At 47.6% G+C, this 17,093-nt stretch overlaps 1 protein-coding gene across 6 annotated transcripts in view; it reads right to left on the bottom strand.

The window, feature by feature from the left end:
• Positions 1 to 220: 220 nt before the first annotated feature.
• Positions 221 to 17,093, bottom strand: part of Sec16a (SEC16 homolog A, endoplasmic reticulum export factor) — a 37,670-nt gene continuing 20,797 nt past the window's right edge. For 4 of the 6 annotated variants that reach the window (XM_021181071.3, XM_021181063.2, XM_029471572.1 and 1 more), the window contains 17 exons: positions 16,955 to 17,066; positions 16,672 to 16,777; positions 15,888 to 16,028; positions 15,355 to 15,468; positions 14,926 to 15,109; positions 13,489 to 13,734; positions 12,839 to 12,921; positions 11,245 to 11,394; positions 7,421 to 7,498; positions 7,156 to 7,212; positions 6,898 to 7,009; positions 6,396 to 6,533; positions 6,069 to 6,163; positions 5,134 to 5,208; positions 4,445 to 4,504; positions 3,599 to 3,676; positions 221 to 1,742 (listed from right to left, as the gene is read on the bottom strand). In XM_021181071.3, coding sequence (XP_021036730.1) covers positions 1,674 to 1,742; positions 3,599 to 3,676; positions 4,445 to 4,504; positions 5,134 to 5,208; positions 6,069 to 6,163; positions 6,396 to 6,533; positions 6,898 to 7,009; positions 7,156 to 7,212; positions 7,421 to 7,498; positions 11,245 to 11,394; positions 12,839 to 12,921; positions 13,489 to 13,734; positions 14,926 to 15,109; positions 15,355 to 15,468; positions 15,888 to 16,028; positions 16,672 to 16,777; positions 16,955 to 17,066 — 1,898 coding nt within the window. In that variant the 3' untranslated portion in view covers positions 221 to 1,673. The remainder of the gene's footprint in view (positions 1,743 to 3,598; positions 3,677 to 4,444; positions 4,505 to 5,133; positions 5,209 to 6,068; positions 6,164 to 6,395; positions 6,534 to 6,897; positions 7,010 to 7,155; positions 7,213 to 7,420; positions 7,499 to 11,244; positions 11,395 to 12,838; positions 12,922 to 13,488; positions 13,735 to 14,925; positions 15,110 to 15,354; positions 15,469 to 15,887; positions 16,029 to 16,671; positions 16,778 to 16,954; positions 17,067 to 17,093) is intronic. The other 2 variants (XM_021181083.2, XM_085835093.1) reach the window with 1 other exon arrangement.

The raw sequence follows: 17,093 nt of genomic DNA, 5'->3' as shown, positions 1-17,093 counted from the left end.
CGGAGAACTGCCCGGCCCAAGACCCTATCGCCGCCACAGCGCCCTCTCGCGACCGGAGGACTACAGCCCCGTGCCTGGAAGCCACGCCCCGATACGAGCTACCGCCCTGCCAAGCAGAGGCAGACCAGGCACAGGCAGTCACACCCAATAGCTGCCCAAGGCTCTACCAACACTAAAGATCTTGCTGGTCTGCCCCTCAAAACACAAAGGAAGCCATAAATGAAGTTACTTGAGAGCCCAAAATATTTTATTTAACAATGTGAGTTTTGGAAAAATAGCAGCTCCCTGGGAGGAAGCTTCTTGAATCCAAAGTGGTTGGCAGTCAACACAGAGCCTGGGCAGGGTTGAACCAGAGGCAAGGGTCCTGCCTGGTCCCAGCAAGGACACAAGTTGCTACTGACCCACAGGGACAGGCCTTTCTTAATGACAGGAACAGGAGGGTCCAAGTACACTCATCTATGGAACGTCCTGGAAGCCATTCTGTGAGTCTTTCCTAGATGATGCAGGGAACCAGAAAACTGGGAAGGGCTGTACTAATTCCATGTTCTACAATTTCTAAATTTAATACCAAACAAACCATTTATGTTTTCTACCTGCTGATTTTTATAAATATTTTAAATCTCTTTCCCTTCCTCTTTAGAGTGTAAGGATAGTTTTAGGAACAGTCAGTGAAGCCTTAAAGCTTTGAGTCTATGTGGTGGCAGCTCCTTGAAGTGATATGGGTGAGCCAGTGAGTCGCTGCTGAAGGTCCCTGGTGGGCTTTGGGGTAGAGATGCAAGGTTCCAGAGTGTGTGCTAGGACACCGTAAGCCACTCCAAGATACCACCAAGGCCTTAAGTGCTGTCTGCAGGTGGCACTGAGTCAGCTAGAGTGCTCCATACAGACTCCTGGCTAGGAGGGCAGTACGTTGCAGCACACAGCCAGTTTTTGACCTGGTTAATCAGATCAGCAGCTTCAGAATATCAGCTCCCTGGGGCTCTCCCCAGTGACTGAGCCGTGACGGAAAGCTCGGAGCAAAAAAATGCATCCAGCACTAATCAGGCCACAGAAAATGGAGTGAGGCTGGAAATTCTTGGAGAGACATGCCCTTGTAACCACTTCCTTCCCAGCCTGTGAGCCGCTGCCATCTGGTGACCCTTTGAGGAGTTGGCATGTACTCCCCAGTTCACAGGACAAGGCACAGTTGCCCAGTGCAGTTTGGGGCTCCTCTTAGGCCAGACATCCCAGCAGTCAGTCCTCTCCAGGTAAGCAGACACCCTTCTCAGTAGCCTACGGATCCCTGGTTGGTTTGCACCATTTCTCAGGTGAGAAAGGCCCTGGTTTCCAAGTAACTGCGCTCTCCTGTGGTGACTCCCTGCCTAGCCTCTGCAGGGACATTCTCAAGTGGCTCAAACCTTAATTTGTCTAAAGTGACTAAAAAAGAAACATTGTTCTTTTACATAAAAGACTTTGAATTAGATTCATTCTATCCAGCATTTGAAAGGAACCTTGAAATCAATTTTTCAATCATTCATATACATAGGCTGCAAGGAAGGAGACACACAGTATGACCGGCTCTGAGTTACTGCCATGTCCATCTGGGATCCATGAGACCTGAGGCAGCTAGTTGGTTCTTGGTGAAGAACAGTTTATCTAGTCATCTCAGGGTTCCAAATAAGAATCCAGCAGCAATCCTAGTTCAATGCCGCATATTTTCTTTGGCCAATCCTCCCTGGCCTTGAATTCCCCGAGGTGACAGAAGCCTGGAACAAAAGGAACAGCAATGACCTACATGTGTCCATGCCCAGAGGCTGTCCAGCGATGGAGCTACAGGATAACCCCACAGATCAATGACAAATGGGCAGACTCTGTGTTAGCTTTAAGTGTAAGTAAGACCTTCTGTATGTGCCAAGTTCCTGCTGCTCAGCATTTCCTAGCCCACAGCACTGCAGACATGATTTGTTTTTGTTCTGCCAATTCTGTCAAGGTCAAAAGAGCTGAGTTAGCACTACAGAGCAGGGGGGCCAGCTAAGGGTTCACTGAGTGCAAGGGTGGCCAGTGGCCTATAATTTTCTATTCCTGAAAGCATAGGGACGCTGCATGCCACGAGAGAACACTGCATATATTCTTCCTCCCTCACTAGACCTTACTGGGATCTAATCCAAGAAATCTGTCAGAACTATTCAACCACAAGCTCAAAAGAAAAATGAGATCTTGTAGTTGAAAATATGGACAAAAATGTTGATATCAGCAGCCTCTTAGCACAGGGCCCCAGGCCCCACAAGAGGACTAAACAGAGAGTGGCCAAGGCTGGGTCTAGCACAGCTGCGGGCAGGGTCCCTGTTAGAGTGGGCTGAGAACATCACATTCAGAATGTCAAGATACCCGCCCAGGTAACTCATTTTGAGCTCTTCCTGGTTGCAAAGAATTATTTAATTACTTCTCAATAGACTTTGTATGACATATGAAAAACAAAACAAAAAATTACTCCTCCTCCAGATCACCTGGGTTCACTTCCCAGCACCCACATAATGACTCAACCATCTGCAACTCCAGTTTCAGGGGACTCGATGCCTTCTTCTGGTCTCTGTAGGCACTAGGTATGCAAATAGTAGACAGCCATATATGCAGCAAAATACCCATACACATAAAATAAAAATTTAAATCAACTTTGCTTGCTTGTCCTTTGATTAAAAACAAAACCAAACACAACAACAAAAACCCCACACATGCTGCTTTCCCCAGGGCTGCATCTCATTTTTTAGAGTACTTGTGTAGCATGTTTAAGTACCTGGTTTAAGTCCCTTGTCCCCCAAAATAAAGATGCTTGCCTAGAGCTTGTCCCCTCCACAGAAGCCAGACTACACTTCTCCAAAAGATGGTGGAGGAGAGAAACTATATAGCACATTCCAGACTCTCCTGGGCAGAAGAACACAAGAGCCATGACTGAGGGAAGGGGTGTACAGATCCTCAAGGAAGATGCTATTCCAGCCTTCAGAGACAGAGAATGAAGACCCGGACTCTCTTACAGTGAGCACCAGAAAATGGTACTACCATTTTTGATCTAAAAACTGCACCCAGCAAACTCTCCACCCAGCACCTAGGGCAGACCCAAAGGATCTTCAAGAGTCAAGCAATTGAACAATGTGTCACTCAGACAGAGGAATTGAAGCAATGAAAAATCCCAAACCAGGGGTCTCCTTGGAAGAGCTGCTCTTAAGGAGAAGAGGAGGAGGCAGGAGGGAGAGGACTGGGCTTAGAGCCTGTGATCTATGGCTAACCTGGGAAAACCATGCATCCTGTGCAGGAATGGGAGGTTGGCAATAGTGGGAGCCAACCCTCAACCATGGCAAGTAACAAAAAAAAAAAACCAATCCCTGAACCTGAAGAGCCCAGAGCAGTGAGAGGAGCAGGAGACAAGCAGAGGATGCAGACTAAGTCAAGTAAGAGACCTACAGAGTGAGTTCTAGGACAGCCAGGGCTACACAGAGAAACCCTGTCTTAAAAAAAACAAGTAACAAAACAAAAATCCCCTCAAAGGACAGCCAGCCAGGGAACAAAGGAGACTCACTGAGCAGGCAAGTTGGGGCTGTGAGGGACAAAGGCAAGGGTCACTCACCTGCACCAACTGAGCAGGGTTGTAAAAGGGTACAGACCCACCAGGAGGGGCCCCTGCAGGACAATGGTCTCCAGGAGCCTGTGAAGCACAGAGAAGGACCTCAGCAAGTCAATGTAACACAGCAGTTGCTGTCCCAGCAGCAGACACAAGCCATACCTCAGAAAGAACCATTAATGCTCCAAATAGGCTCCAGAGAGAGACAGTTCTGGTAACACTTGCTTTCATTACGGGACGGGTTATGGAGCAGCCAAAGTCCAAGCACCATGCAGTAAAATAATTTCAACAGCATGCAGACAGTGAGTGCAGGACACTGACATTTCATTCGTGCTGCTCAGACAGTTCGGCGGCCTGGACAGCGTGCCCGCTCTACAGCCATGGGCAGTCAGAAATGCCCCCCTGAGACTTTCCACTGAAAGCTACTGACATGGCCTGGCTCCAAAACCGAGGATGAAAAGCATTCCTTGTCTCCTCTAGTTTGGCCACATGATGGCTATCATGTCCACATTTCTACTGGCTACAAACAGACTTCCTCAAGCCTCATCAGCGAGAAGAAATCTTTCTTTCCAAGTAGTGTCTTAACTCAGGAGATGATGGTAGGGAAGGGGTCAGGCCACTTCACAAGGAGCAGAGTTAGGACGCTCCCCTGAGCGTTCTGAACCCTGTGAGGCAAGTCCACCACCAGCATATCTAGACCCAGGCCATTGAAAGGGAAACTGCATCTTTGCCCACATGATGCTTGGTTAAGACAAGGGGTTAGTGACAAAGTAAAGAGGATGATAGACTCTCTAAGGGACATATGGGAGCTACATAGCCAGCCCCATGGAGGGAGCCACCAGCCACAGGTACCTGATGGAAATGCCGGCTCACTTCCTGTGAGAGCGAGCTCAGAGAGCTACAACGCGAGAGCTATGGAACAGCAAGAACACACAAGATACAGACATGAAGATCAGCATGCTCCATTGCTCCAAGCTGTCAGCTGGCTTTAAAAGCTTTATGATGCCATTAGAATCAATATCACTCAGATGAAGACAGCCAGAGGTAGCATCAAATGTCCCCCACAGTTTTGGTTGAGAAAACCATCATTACGCTGGGAGAAAGGAAAACAATCTGTCTAGCTCTTAGCTCATTCTTTGTGACAACTCAAAGTTCTGAAATTGCTAAGGATACTGTGAGGGAGACCTGGCTAGAAAGTGATGATGTCAGCCCCACCCCTGACTCAGAGCACCTGAGAAAAAGTGATCATACAAGTTAAAGTGTTACTGTTAATCAAACATACTGTGCTGCCATCTTGCACTTCCTTCTCCTACTCACTTGCACACTTCTAAAAAGTCACCACAGGGAAGTGCACTGAGCTGGCTGAACCACCATTCCAGGCCATAGTACCCCACCACACCCACACCCACACAGACATGCAACGTGCACACACCCATGCACATGCATGCCCTCACCTCCTCTCCTGCACACACATAATACACAAATGCACAGGTAACACACAACACACATACACACAGCACTCTTACTGGCAGGGTTCCTACCTCTCCTCCTTGGGAGCCATCTGGTTTGGAGGGTAAGAGCTCAGGTCCAGGGGCTGATACTGTAGAACTTCCCACCTATAAGGAAATATGAAATGTGAAGTGTGGTAACACTCCAATCCAAAGAGTCTAAGCTTTTACACCTGCTCCCGTAGCACAGCCTAAACACTACTCTGATATGCCTGGTACTTCTGATATGAAGGTGTTCTCCCCAGGACCCCACTGTCCTGCCTGGAGTGGCTCTTGATGCAGCAGCTATCAAATCATGCTAGGCACAGCCCACCCACAAGCCTGTGTGCACCACACATTACTGCCCTCCAACTCTGGAGGGCAGTGAGGAGCCATGGGTCCAGACAAGAACAGGCTTTCCTAGAAACACGGTGATTCAGCTGCTTTTGTTACCCTTCTTTACTTTTTGTACTCCTACCTAATTCTTTGTTTTCTAACTTTTTTCTGGTTTTAAAAACTTTGGTAAAATATGTTTAACATAGAATTACCACCCATACCACTTCAAAGCAAGAAACATTAATGGACTATACTGTTTTTTTTGGTTTTTGTTTTCGTTTTTTTCGAGACAGGGTTTCTCTGTGTAGCCCTGGCTGTCCTGGAACTCACTCTGTAGACCAGGCTGGCCTTGAACTCAGAAATCCGCCTGCCTCTGCCTCCCGAGTGCTGGGATAAAAGGCATGTGCCACCATGCCCGGCTGGACAATACTGCTAAAACAGCCATCAACCCCATTCACCTTTAGAGTTTTTCTTCTTTCCAAACTGAACCTTGAGTGCCCTCCTCAGGCCTTGCATTAACCTTCTAATGTCTCTACCAAACAAATATAGACAGTGTGACCAGAGTCATCACCTGACACACCTGACATAGGGGGCAAAGGAATCCTAAAGGATACAGGGAGCCCCTCACCTTCTTTCTACAGCACTGTATATACCTTGGGTTCCAGGGTGGACTCTGCCTTAGACTGAGTCCCAGCTGGTGCCTGTCCCCTACAGCCAGTCCCATCTGCAGGTTGTGGCTCCTCTGCATCTGTGAATGAGGGAGCATGAAGTCATCATCCCAGCCCAATGTCTGGGACAATCTGTCCAAACAGTCCAAATGTAAGGGTTCAACCAGGGAGGAAAGTCCAATTGCCAAAGAAGTATATACAAGCCTTTGGTCCTTTGCATCTTGGCCCAGTTATTCTTCTAAGGAAGACTAGGGCCACAGGCTCATAGATGGAAACTGATCAAGAAGCTGGGTGAATACATGGGCTGCCTACCTGGGTTTGGTACAAATAAGTTAGAAGGGATTGGCAGTGGGGCGAGAGGAGCAAAGAAATCTGCAGGAGCAAGAGCTGGTTCACTCCGCTGTGTTCCACTTGGGTTTAGAACATCCACATATCGAGCTCTGGACCCACCTATCAATGAGAGAGAGGGAGAGTCAAATTCAGTTGAGCGCTATGTGACCTCCAACATCCAACAAATTTGGTTCCCACTGAATCAGAAGAACTAATGAGGACACACAGCAAAATTGACTATTGGGCTTGGTTTCCATTCTACCCAGGCACACGGGCTGCATATATACTAACAGAAAACTCAGCTCTATGGGCCATCTCTTCAGATCCCATCATGTATTGGGTAACTGGGCTTTTCTCTCAAGGGTGGATAGAAATGCATTCTCCCTAGCACAGACAGCGTGAGCATCATGACAGCTGACTGAGCTCTGGATGCCAAAGGACAGTGTTCTACACAGACACCTCTGATTTCTGCTGTAGCTATTACCTGCTTTTCTAGAAAACACATTCACGGAGGCCGTGGGTGGTCCTGCAGGCCCAGTGGGAGCCACCTGGGGAACCCTGGGGAACGATGTTGGAGGTGGGGGTGGAGCCTTCTTCTGCAGAGGGAGAGACAGCTCAGCAATGCCTTTAACACGATTGGAGACCAGTGAGGACTCTCCAAAGGGAGGCCTTGCCTTGCCAGGTGACAAGAAATAAAGCAGGCAGCCTTCCCCTCAAACAGGGACCTAAGGACACTGCTTACCTCCTCCTCTGGTTCATTCAAATTCACCCACTGGTTTTTCTTTTCATCCCAAACAATCTGCCAAGATTTTTAAAAGAAAAAAAAAAATTCAGTACAATGAAACTAAAAAGAATTAGAATGTGATTTAGGCACTTCACAACTTCAGAGAATTTTAACTCTTTCAGGTCTGTTCCTAATCCTAATACATTGCATTATCAAGCAGTGACAGGCCACCATTACCTACCCATCCACCCGACTACGACTGCTACATCTGGACAATACTCACTGATTTGTTCTTGTCATCTGGTAGATAAGCTTCTGTCCTTTTTTTCCCAGGTAGCCAACGAGAGAACCAGGACTCAGTCTAAATAAAATCATCAGGCAAGCATGAGGACACTTCCCAGAGAGAGGAAGCCAGCACAAAAAGAAAAGCATTGCACAGCAGTCCCTGCACCCAGAGATGGAGTGAGTGCAGGACAAGGGCTGAGGAGGCAAGCATCACGGGGCAGAGGTTAGCCTGGACCGGGAGGATGAGCTCACCAGAGACGCTCTGACCATACAAGTCCAAGGGGTTTGGATGTGCAATCATGTGCACACTTTCACAGGGCTGGGCATGAGACCTGGGACCTCCCACATGCTAGGAAAGCACTTTACTATTGAATGACATCCCACAACCCTAAGTATATCCCAGCCCCACTCTCTCTGGCCATATTTACTTCATATATGTGAGTACACTGTCGCTGTCTTCAGACACACCAGGAGAGAGCATCGGATCCCATTACAGATGGCTGTGAGCCACTGTGTGGTTGCTGGGATTTGAACTCAGGGCCTCTGAGCAGCCCATGCTTTTATCCACTGAGCCATCTCTCCAGCCCAGCATATCTTTTTTTGAGACAGTGTCGCACTACATAGATGCGACTATCAGGAAACTCACAGGACGCCTCTCTGCCTCCTGAGTGCTGGATTAAAGGTGTGCACCACCATCATATCTGGCAGATAGTGTTATTTCTAACAAACAAGCTCAGGAGGCTAATATGCCACCTACAGAACATTTCACATCTGACAAACTGAGCATCAGGCTTTTCCCACTCTGGGGAAAAAGGAAGTTGGGCAGGATGGCCTCCACACACAGCCCCTCTTCCTCTACAGAAAGAATCTGTGTGATCAGAATTTATCATTTGACATTTGGGACAACTTTACTAAAAAAGAGAAGAGAGAAGCTGTACTATATAGAACCCACATTCTATTCCTCCTAGAATCATCAGCGGAAATGACCTGTCCTCAAAGTCTGCCATGGCCCAGTGATCCAGTGTTTACCCAGTATACATGGGCCCTGGATCCCAAGTACTGGAAAAATAAATAAATAAAAATAAATGGAACAGGAGTCTAGCTTATAATTTCCTTCCTTCCTTCCTTCCTTCCTTCCTTCCTTCCTTCCTCCCTCCCTCCCTCCCTCCCTCCCTCCCTCCCTTCCTTTCTTCCTTTCTGAGAAAAGATCTTACAATATAGTTCTGTCTGACCTGAAAATATATACACACCAGGCTTGTCTCAAACTCATTGAGATCCGCCTACCTCTGCCTCCCAAGTGCTAGGATTAAAGGCGTGTGCTATCACTACCTGGCTTACAGATATATACTTTTTAAAGATGTGTGTGTGTGTGTGTTGGGTATGTGCACCTGAGTAGGTGCCTGTGTAGGCCAGAGGCATTGGATCCCCTAGAACTAGGGTTATAGGTAGTTGCGAGCTGACTGCCATGTCAAGGGGCCCTAGGAGAGGAAGAGATGTCAGTTTGTCTACTTTATCTCCTACTTCCTGCCCCCTGGATGTCCTGAAAAACACACACACACACACACAATTTTTGGGTTTGTTTTTGTTTTGTTTGTTGGGTTTTTGTTTTTGTTTGTTTTTTTTTGTTTTTTGTTTTTCGAGACAGGGTTTCTCTGTATAGCCCTGGCTGTCCTGGAACTCACTCTGTAGACCAGGCTGGCCTTGAACTCACAGAGATCAGTCTGCATCTGCCTCCTGAGTGCTGGCGTTAAATTATACACCATCAGCTAGCCCCTTCCTAGGTGTTCTGGGTCCTGTATGGAAGAAGCAGGGGTCTTTATGGTAAGATTGGTAGAGGTGCGCCAAGAGCCAGCTTAGACGGGAAGCCTGGAGGTCACTCTTAGCTGGCCCCTGAACAGCACAGGTGATAAACAGTGACTGCGGAGGCAGGCTATGGTACCTATGACACTCATTCATTCAATCACCTTTGGCTCCTTTTTTATTTTTTAGACACGATCTTACTATGTAATCCTGGGAACTTTCTAGCAGAACATACTGGTCTCAAATATAGAGATCAGCTTGTCTCTGCCTCCAGAGTGCTTGGATTAAAGGCACACACCAGGCATGGCCTCCTTTTAAAAATGTCCTTGGTGTCAGAGCAGGAGAGCTCACCTAGCTCCTTGCCAGCTGCAGCTCTTGGGAGAGCAGGCTCCACACCTCAACTGGGCAGCACAGTGGAGCTGGCTGGCTCTGGAGGCGTGGGTGTGGGTGAGCTGGCCCCCAAGGGCATGAGAGTGGGAGAACTGACCGGCCTCCTGCGGATGGTGGTATTGGGTGGCCTAGCAGGAGCAGAGCTGGAGAGCTTGCCCTGGTGGTACGGATAAGGGAGAGCCAGTGGGCTGACTAGCTCATCTACCACTCAGGCCCAGATCCAGGGCTTTGAGTTGGCCCACCTCAAAATCTACAACTGTTGGGTTCAGTGAAAGGGTTAGTCCTGCTTACTGAAAACTGCAGGATCTCCAAGACCCAGGGCAACAACAGGATAACTGGGAGGAGTTCTGATGAGGAGTCAATATTGATGGTGTCACAGAAGCCAGACCAATGACTCATTTGATGAACATTCAAAAGTGAAGATATGTGGACAAAGGGGTTTACTGTGGGACACACTGTGACACAATACTGCTTCCATGACGACGAGATGCTTTCTACACTTTGTTCTGTTTATTTTGTTTGTGTGGTTTTTATGTTGGGGGAGGGGATTTCAAGGGCAGCAAGCAGGTATAAGTGGACTGGTAGACATGATGTGAACCTCACAAAGAATCAATCAAAGGACCGTACAATGTAGGACTGTTCTTACAGCCCTTACTATTAACTCCTGAACCGCCTCTAACCTCTAAAACTATCCTGGGCTTCTTTTTCATTTCCCCCTGTACTGACTAGGGACTGCACCCCAGGCATTGTGCTGTACCACTGAACTGTATCCTCAGCCTTCATACATTTTTAAAAATTAAACTTGTGTTTATTTTTAAAAACTTGTCATGAAGGGTATCTGATAAGCTGAACTTTCTTAGAATGCTAAAGCATGGGAGAGAGGTGGCGCAGGGAGTAGGAGCACACACTGCTGCTCTCCCGAGGGCCTGATTTAGTGCTCAGCACCGACTCTGGGCAGCTTACAACCTCCCATACCTCTGCTGTACTCATATGTACACCCGCCACACATATACATAGAATTTTTAGATTATATAATTTTTAAATTAAAGAACTATATTTTTTGTTAAGACATCCTAAGAACAAAAAGGTGGTCTGCAGATTTGAGAGAAGCTGTGCCCCACATACTCATTCAACAGAGGACCTGAACCTACCATGCAAGTACTCTCACAAGTCACTGAAAAAACACAACAGAGAAACATTACAAATACAAGACAAATGAGCACTAAGGGCTAAGCTTGTGCAAAGGTGCTCAGCTTGGCTGGTATCAGGAAACACATGTGTCCTACTCTGGCTACACTAGGGCTTGTTTGACATGGACTGGCTATGAGTGAATCTCTAGGAAGCCTGGGTATGCCCTCACCAATCTGGGTATACACACACGCACACGCACACACACACACACACACACACACACACACACAGAAAGAGAGAGAGACAAATAGACAGACAGACTTGTCTAGCTGTGACACGCTTAATTTCATGTATGTTACATCTTGGGAAAATAATTTATGAATTTTTGATTTAAAATAAACAGTCTTTTCTTTGCCTCCCTCTAACTCCCAAGGAACGCTTCTTCGGGTGTGGAGCCTCCCTCCAGCATTTGCCCCACCTCTCTGCAGGACTGGGTTATACCTTCTTGGGCTCCTTGGGCTCCTTTTTGACAGCCTGTGCAGGTTTCTTCCCTTCAGAATCAGGTGTTAAAGATGGTGCATGTGTCAAACTGGAGCTGCCAAGATCCCACACCGGGGAGGTTTCCAAGTCCTGTGCTGTTCTGGAAGAGCCCTGTTACAAAGCAAGATGAAAACCAGGTCTCCTGGAGCTCCTTGTGAGGAACTGAAGTGGGTAAGGAAGAACACCTGACTTGTGTCTCCCTAGTACGGCAAAGAACCGACGAGAGCAGAGAAGAGGGATTCATGCTTGCTGGCAGGCCGGACACTTTGAAACTTTCCCAGTCTGCTAAAGAAATGCCAAGCACAGCCAACAAACACCTAGCAAGGACTATCACACCACTCCAAGAGAAGAAGCACATGCATGCCCTGAGGGTGAGCTGTGCATGGTGCTGTTAGGACAATATCCCAATTTAAACTATCCTCTCCATGAGCTAACAGATGGCTTAGTGGTAAGGCACTTGCAATTCAGGCTTGCCAATGTGATTTTCATCTCTAGAACTCACATGAAAGTGAAAGAAGAGAACCAAACTCCACAGTTTCCTCGGACTACCACAGGCAAACTGTGGTACATACACCACCCCCACCACAATAATGTTAAAAAATAAAATAAAGGGGGTGGAGAGATGGGTGGCTTATTAGGAGTGTTACTGCTCTTGCAATCAGCTCTCAGCACTCACATGCAGTGGGTCCCAAATACCTGTGACTCAAGTACCAGGGGATTCAATGCCCTCCTCTGGCCTCTGTGGGAACCCATGCATGCATACACATGTGCATACACACACACACACACACACAAATAAAGTTTTTAAAGAAAAGTGATCCAGCCCTGGGTGAAGGCATGATCAGCACACCATGAAGCCCTCCCTGTTATTTCTCAGGAACAGGCTATCTGAAATGAGGAAGCATCTACTGATGGGACATCCATTTAGTCTAGGGTATCTGTAAAGAACCATCCGTCCGTCTGTCCCTCTTGGTTGAGAGCACACACAAGAGCATCTATACCAAACCTTGTGTGCTGCACTGACTACAATTTCAGGGAAACCAAAATGTCAGGTTTTGCCATACAGTGAGGGTAGAGATCAGGAGGTTCTCATCTTTGAAAATTCTGTCTGGAACTTCACTACAGGTGGGTCTTCCTTCTGCTTAAAGGAACTGCTTTTACAACACTTGATTCCCTTTTGTGCCTTTTTCCATCAACATTTTTACCAACTTTCACATGTGAAGAGTTAAAGTCATTTTTAAAATTAATCATCTGGATGTGTCTTGGGGGCAGGGGTGTTAGAATACGTGTGTACAAGTCAGAGAGTAACTTGTAGGAATTGGTTCTCTCCATCTCCCATGTGAGAATGAGCTTGGTGGCAAGCACCCTTAACAAATGACCCATCTCTCTGTCCTCAGCTACAATGATTTTATAACACTTTCTCTGTAAGAATTCAATTTAAGAATAATTTCCTTACCTTTATTACCTTCCTACTTCAGGCTAAGAACAAGGTGCCAAAGTATCTACTCAACAAACTCAGAGAGAGACGACGACAATTACAAGGTATGGGACGTACCGGGTCAGCGAAGCTCTCGCCAAACTCCTCTTGACTGAGCTCTGGAGGGGAGTGTCTGACAGGTGAGCCCCGGGGCACCATTTCTGTCAAAACAAAAGAGGATGACTAGGTCCTAGACCTGCTGCCATGGGGCAAGAGGGAAGCGGGCACTGTCAGGGCATAGACTGAGAACAAAGTGATTACCAGGCTCAGTCACCAATGTTTCTTTCCAATAGTGAAAAGGAAGATTTTTCCCAAGTGTGTGGCAGCTAACTACTTTGCTCTTTAAAAGCAACTGTATGTTTTTGTTTCGCTCAGATAGTCAGACAGGCACAGACAGGCACAGGATCCATCAAATTTGGCTTTCAGAGAAACATCTGCCACCCTCACCTGTGCAGCCCCCAAGGACTTTAGAACAGTACCAAGACAGACCCTGCAAATACCCCAGGACCATTCTTTTACACTCAAATGGACAGTTAGGCTTCAAATGATAGCACAAGGCCAAGTCACAATAGAAACTAGCATTACTGTTTCAAACTGTACTGAGACTCTTAGCAGTTTGCAATGCTAGAACTTTTAGTCCAGGCAATATCTTCTACCAGCCTCTTCCTTTAACAGCATGACCAATTAGCTCTGCTCTCAGGACAACATCTATCCCTCAGCAGACACACCTGGGTCTGGACTTTTGGCCTCCTGGAGTGGAGGCCCACTTTCCTGGAGACTTAGTGTAGTGGGTGGCAGGGCCTGCCCAGGATGCAGCACTGCAGGATCAGATCTGGAGGATTCTGGGAAGCCAAGTGCAGATCCTGGGGATCCATAGGCAGGACTCAGCTCCAGGGGCCCACGAGACATTGGCACTGGGAACATCGGCACCCTGGAAAGGTGAGCAGGCTGGCCATCAGGCAATGTCTGAGGAGCTGTAGGGCACAGTGGAGAAGAGGAACTAAGGTCACTGTGGGTGACTGCACCAGGCAAGCACTGATCAGCACATCACAAGCACAATGATTTTATAACACTTTCTGCTGCTTCACTTTAAGCTGCTCTGTACAGGCACGCTTCTTTTATAGTGAGGTAGTTGAAAAGCAGCACCCTTCAGTGGTCTAGGAAAAAGCAGAATGTTCATGTCCTAGGAGCTCAGAGTCAGAATGGGTGTGCCAATGAGCATCAAGTGACCCCTAGCTCAGTGCTGCTTTGGTAGTATACTCTGCTCATCGCTAGGTCAAACAGACCATTTATGCACACAGCCATCTACACAGCTCAACTGTCTAAGTGAGTCCTCTCTCCAGCTCAACACTGGACACAAAGGCACTACTGCTCAGGAGGCTTAGCTAATTTGTGAACCACAAGTCCAAGGCCAGCCTGAGCAACAGTGTGAGATCCCCATCTCCCAATACAAAACAAGAATCCTGATGCAGGGAATGAACCAGGAAGAAGGGGAACAGGCACAGAGGGACTTTATCCCAGGGTGATGCCAGGAAACATGTGAGGAATGGGTATTCAGTAGGGATGAGAGGCCACAGGTGGGCACCAGAAGCAGTCCGAGTCAAGAGTCTGGAATACCAGGTGGGCGGGGAGCTTTGGAACAGAGAGCAGGAGGCTGTCAGGGGATTGGGATGACCTCCTGTGTCAGGTCGGTTGAGGACACCTGCAGAGCAGGGGCAGAATGAGAGTGAGGACAACAGAAAAGATGCTTGCCTGGCCAGGAAAGAGGCTCAAGAAATGAGTGAGAGGTCTGGACCTTATCTCCTGGAGGGGTGGGTAACCCTTCCCAAGATGAGGAAGATAAGGAGAAGCAGCTGCAGGTGAGAAGTGGCAGTACTCGTTCTGACAGAGCTATGAGGCACCACAGGAAGCAAGCAGCTAAAGGGCAGCTGGAGTTTGTCAAGGGCCAGGGCCAGGGGCAAAGGCATTCATGGCATCACCAGGAGAGCATCTGAGGCTCTGCCACTTTATATGCTCACCACATGAGGAAGCCTAAGAGAAAGGAGGGGGGAGTCCAAAGATCACCAGTCACCATGGTGACACACAAGGCCTCAATTCTGGCAGCAACATACTCTCTTTTCAAAGAAGACATCAGTAAGCAAGTACATGGGTGCTGTGGGCCCCACCTGTGGGCAGCAGTTGCACGCCATGCATCAAAGGCTCAGTGCTTGGCATCAGTAGAGGGTTGTCGGCCCGTGGCCCTGCCTGCTGGTTGAATCCAGGGCCATCTGACTGCTCCACCTCAGAGCCCGATGTAATGCGACACTGCTGGGGTTCAGTTCCATCCTGGCTCCACAGCACAGTGCCCTCCTATAGGAAACAGGGTCAAGTTGCAGTCCACGCTCAACAGTCCATGTGAGCACGCGTGTACTCTCCACATCAAGAGATCCACACTGGTGCTCTCTTGGCGAGGAGGGAACTCTCAGTGTGTGCACTTCTGAAGTCACAGTGCCACCAACAGATGCTCCAGCATGGAAACAATACGGGCACAAACCCTCTCATCAAATGCTTCCAGGCCATGTTCTAGGACAAGGCTGTGCTGTCAAAAGGCGCACCTGGATCTGCCTCTCCACGTGCTGCAGCTGCACCAACCAGGCAGGCTCCACAAAGGACTCCTCTTCTGGCTTCTCCTTCAGTTGAGGATCGAAGAGGCGTAACTGGGAAGCCATCTAGACCCCAGAGAACAGAGGTCCTTGTTATTGCCAAATGGCACCAACAAAATTGTTCCCAAGTGTTCCCTGGGCCTGAAGGAGGTCATGTGTGGGTTGTATAAATCGGAGTGTGCCAGGGCACAGTTCACACTTATATGGATATTAGCAGGCCTGTCCAAGTACTCAACTAACCAGGGAAGAAGTTGTTCTTGGATAAGGCCTTTAAAGGATTTGAATGGATCAAGATGAATTTGTTAAGTAGTGAATATTAGTGATGCAAAGTCCAAAACAGCCACCCAAGAGCACTGAGGTATCTAAAGTACATTCTGGATAGCTCCTTGTTAAATACCACTCACCACCCCCAAGCCCAGCAAGATGAAGCCTGTGCTTTCCCAGAGTTGGCAAGATGCTAACAGGAAGGCACCAGAAGATCCTACCTGAGTCAACTGGCTAATCAGTACCGGAGAGTATGCCGCAGGCTGTGTCAGGACACTCTTGGCTATTACTTCGCAGTAGTGGAAGGCCTGTGTGGCAAGTCCCATTTCAGCCAGGCGGCACAAGTAGATGAATTTAAACACCTGAAACAACAAGTGCATCACTATAGTCTTGGGGTTCCACACAAGGGCACCACCATGACTCTGAGCTTCCCATCACCCCTGAGATCTTAGATGCTGTACACCACAGCAGCCTCTGTGATAGCGTAGGGTCAAAGTAGACACCTGCACTCCCCATAACACCTCTGATACTGCCAGCAGTTCAAGATTTGATGTCCGGCTGCTGCCACATATCTAGACAACTGGCTTTTCTATGGGCAAACTATAAACCTTTCCTACTAATATATACAAACCTATATACACATACAAACCTACACACCCACCTACCTCCACACAGACATGCATGCACACAACTGGGTCAGATCATACCACAATTCTCATTAAAAGTACTATATATATATATACATATATATATATATATATATGTATAAAACCTCTTGAAATTTAGTCTGAAATATTAAGAACAAAAATATAAAAAATCCTCTATTTAATATAGCATTTTGATCAACTGTATATTCAAGGTGTCAAAAACCAAACCAAACTAGCCGAACAAACAATGAAAAAACCCCCACAAAACAAAACACCTCATCATTACTTCTGTGAGAATTCAAAACCATAACAAGCAAGCACTGGTGAGCACTGGCCACCCGTCAGAGCCCCTGCTCACCTGGAAGTTAGGTAAGGAGCAGGTATGTGCCCCAAGGGACTGAGCATACTCATAAGCCTCCGTCCTTTGAATGGCTTCATTGGTGGCAAACTTTAAAAAGGGCAAACTGTGGAAGAAGTGAAAAGTGGCCAATTACTGGCACCATAAACCCAAACAGGGAACCCCAAGTACGTCCCATCACGTAGCTAAGGTGTGAGGCTGGCCATGTCCAAATTAACTGAAGAACAGGACCATTTGCTTCTTAGAGGAAAACGGACACTGCTATATTAACTTGATTCCTTACCTGTGATTTGATCCTATCAAGACAAGTTTTGTAGTTTTCTTTGTATAAACCCCAAATCCAACCTGGGCCATCAGGTAGCAGAAGTGTGCAGCATCCAACAGGCCTTTTGATGCTGAAGAGAAACAGAACAACCACATCT

This window comes from Mus caroli, unplaced genomic scaffold, assembly GCF_978045245.1.
Source record: "Mus caroli unplaced genomic scaffold, Mus_caroli_1 scaffold_2, whole genome shotgun sequence".
Taxonomy (NCBI): Eukaryota; Metazoa; Chordata; class Mammalia; order Rodentia; family Muridae; genus Mus; species Mus caroli.
This window is presented reverse-complemented; position numbering and strand designations above follow the sequence as displayed.